The sequence below is a fragment of the Octopus bimaculoides genome, chromosome 9 (assembly GCF_001194135.2).
Source record: "Octopus bimaculoides isolate UCB-OBI-ISO-001 chromosome 9, ASM119413v2, whole genome shotgun sequence".
Classification (NCBI taxonomy): domain Eukaryota; kingdom Metazoa; phylum Mollusca; class Cephalopoda; order Octopoda; family Octopodidae; genus Octopus; species Octopus bimaculoides.
Window position 1 is genome coordinate 6,293,779 of NC_068989.1, and position 3,139 is coordinate 6,296,917.

General features: G+C 36.4%; 1 protein-coding gene across 1 annotated transcript in view; it reads right to left on the reverse strand.

Moving 5' to 3' along the window:
* The window catches only part of LOC106875003 (pikachurin), a 459,438-nt gene that overhangs the window by 233,564 nt on the left and 222,735 nt on the right, over positions 1-3,139 (reverse strand). Inside the window, exon 2 of the mRNA XM_052970397.1 lies at positions 2,335-2,448. Coding sequence (XP_052826357.1) covers positions 2,335-2,448 — 114 coding nt within the window. The remainder of the gene's footprint in view (positions 1-2,334; positions 2,449-3,139) is intronic.

Consider the following 3,139-nt stretch of genomic DNA (forward strand, 5'->3'; position numbering starts at 1 on the left):
ATGTACATATATACTTACATACATACATATATATATACACACGTATATACTTACATACATATATATACACAAATATATACTTATATATAAACACACACACATACATACACACACACATATACATACTTACACACACACACATATATATATAAATACATATACATATATATACATATATATATATATATATATATATACACACATACATATACATACATAAATATAAATATATACATACATAAATATATGTATATATATATATATATATGTGTGTGTGTATGTATGTATGCATGTATGCATGCATGCGTGCCTCCCACTTGCAATAAATATATCGATTGTAAGGAGTGCACTGAATAAACCAGCTGAAGGAAATATCTTCCTGGGGTTGAATAGCAGTTTCATCATCTCTAAAGCGGCCATTATGAATACCTTATTGATATATATACCTATATATATGTTATCTTTTACTTGTTTCAGTCATTTGACTGCAGCCATGCTGGAGCACTGCCTTCAGTCGAACAAATCAGGTGATGGTGGTGGTTGTGGTGGTGGTGGTGGTGAGAGTGGTGGTGGCGATGGTGGTGGTGGTCATGATGGCAGTGACCAAAGATAGCAACATGCAAGCTTCATTTAGAATAGTTCAATCAATGACAGAATAACATTGGGTACTTTTTCAAAGTTTACATTGAAGGCCATTCTTTTCTATAGCAGCGAGGCTTTGATGATAACAAAACCACAAACAGTACAGATAGTAGCTGGACAGCATGTGTCTTTATGATCAAACTGAAAGTTCCAGAAGGTAAAAAAACAAAAAAAAACAATAAAGAATGACTAATTGCAAGATCAAAGAGTTATTCAGTTCATAGCATTTTACAGTGAAGAAAAAAGATTATTCTAATTGGATATGCTTTACGCTGACCAAACGAACCAACTCTACTGCTGACCACCCCTTTTGAATTAGAAGAATGCATCTATAGGAGCTTATCAGTTTGGAGAAGTTTTTATGAAAGACATTATCTGCTGCCATTAATGTGGATCTAACCAGATGCAATATTTGATTCTGTGAAGCTGCTGACCATTGTATGAACAAGAACCAATGGCCATAGAGAAATGGCTATTATTAAGAACACAGCAACTCTTATGTTGTGGATTACATGTTACAGAAACAAAAAAGGCTGATTTTCTTTGTTTTACAGAAATGTAAATGATAACACCCACATCTTTTTGGGGTTTTTTGTAACAAAATGGTTCCATCATTGTCAGGGTACAACCAGCATAATCTTTATTTTACAAACATTATCCTTTGTGGAACCCTGTTCATTAAAAACAAAAAGGAAATGGTATTCTATCAGTTTCCAGTTGATTGGATCAACAGACATATGTACCCTGAATGTAGTTCTTGGGGAGATTCAGCGTAACACAGAGTGTGACAAGGCTGGCCCCTTTGAATTACAGGTACAACAAAAACTGGAAGAAAGAGTGAGAGAAAGTTGTGATGAAAGAGTACAGCAGGGTTCGCCACCACCCCCTGCTGGAGCATCGTGGAGCTTTAAGTGTTTTCATTCAATAAACACTCACAACACCCAGTCTGGGAATCGAAACCACAATCCTATGACTACGAACCCACTGCCCTAACCACTGGGCCATTGTGCCTCCACAGAGAGAAGTAATATTATTACAAGGGCTTATTCGACATGAGATAATTTAAGAACAGAGCAGAGTGAACAATGTGACTGCAAAATGCTGAAAGCACAAATGCTGCTGGGGTGGACATGTTACAAGGGTCACAGATGACAGGGGAACTCATGCAGTCACTGAGGGATATCCAAGGGATCAGAAAAGGTCACTGGGAAGGCATCTATGAGGATGGAAAGACACACTAGTTAAGCAATTTGGGTTGAGATGGAAAAGAATGGTGCAATCAAGACAGAATTGGAAGCGCATTGTGACCAGTGGTGTATAACAACATTTGATGGTTTGGTCAATACTGAGGCTGAAATCACAACGTTGCCCCTAAATGAGATACCACACCATTGCAGAGTTACTTATTTACAGTCAAGTGGACTGGGGCGATGTGGAATGAAATGCTTTGCTCAAGAACACAGTACACTGCCTGGTCTGGGAAATGAAACCCTGATCTTGCAATCATGAGTGCAACACCCTAAACACTTGGCTACACACCTTCTCACATTATATACATAGCATAGAGTTAATTCAAACAGACAGTGCAGTTTCCTTTTGATATCGTTTCTTATAAATAAATTGTGTTTTCACAGAGGTAGATGCGAATATTGCTCTGATGAAAGATATTTAGGGACAAAAGAAGGGACTTACGTGTGCAAGAAAATCCATCGCTATTGAGATTGTAACCCTCATTGCAAGCACATAAGTATCCATGATAAGACTGGATACACTTTTGCTCACAGGATGCCAAGCTGTCACAGGATCCTGAAAGGAAGAAAGCATGGGAGTCATTAGAACATGACATAAGTATAGATGCACATATCCATACATACAGACATACAGACAGACAGAGAGATAGACAGACAGACAGAGAGATAGACAGACAGACAGACAGACAGACAGACAGATAGACAGATATAGTTAAGTCACAATACATGGAGTCAAGTAATTTATTGTTAAATATAAGAATATAGATTATCTTCATGCTTTTAAGTTATGAAACAATTTGTCATGACATTTGAATGTTCTTATGGCTAAATAAGATTTCACCAAACTATTTCTCATCCAGCGAAGCATACTGGCTTCAACAAAAATTCTGTCTAATGACTTAACCCATTACCTCCCATAATTCTGTTAACTGGAATTTTTTTTATGGAACTTTGATTTCTAGCATAAAACAGCCTTAGAAACACGCTGGAATGATCAAAATGACATTTCAAAATAGCATTTTAAATAGAAGTAAGCGAGATATTGGGTGAAAAATTAGCAAACCTCATTTGAATATCAGAGAAATATACCTAGTAGATATAGCAAAAAGGTTAGATATGTGTAAATATTGACAGATAATTACGAAATTTGTAATTTTTAAGTGATCTCATATGAGATCACTGGTAGGTAATGGGTTAATGTAATATGTGTGCTCACTGAGATATGCTCCACATGCTCAGCTCTTTTT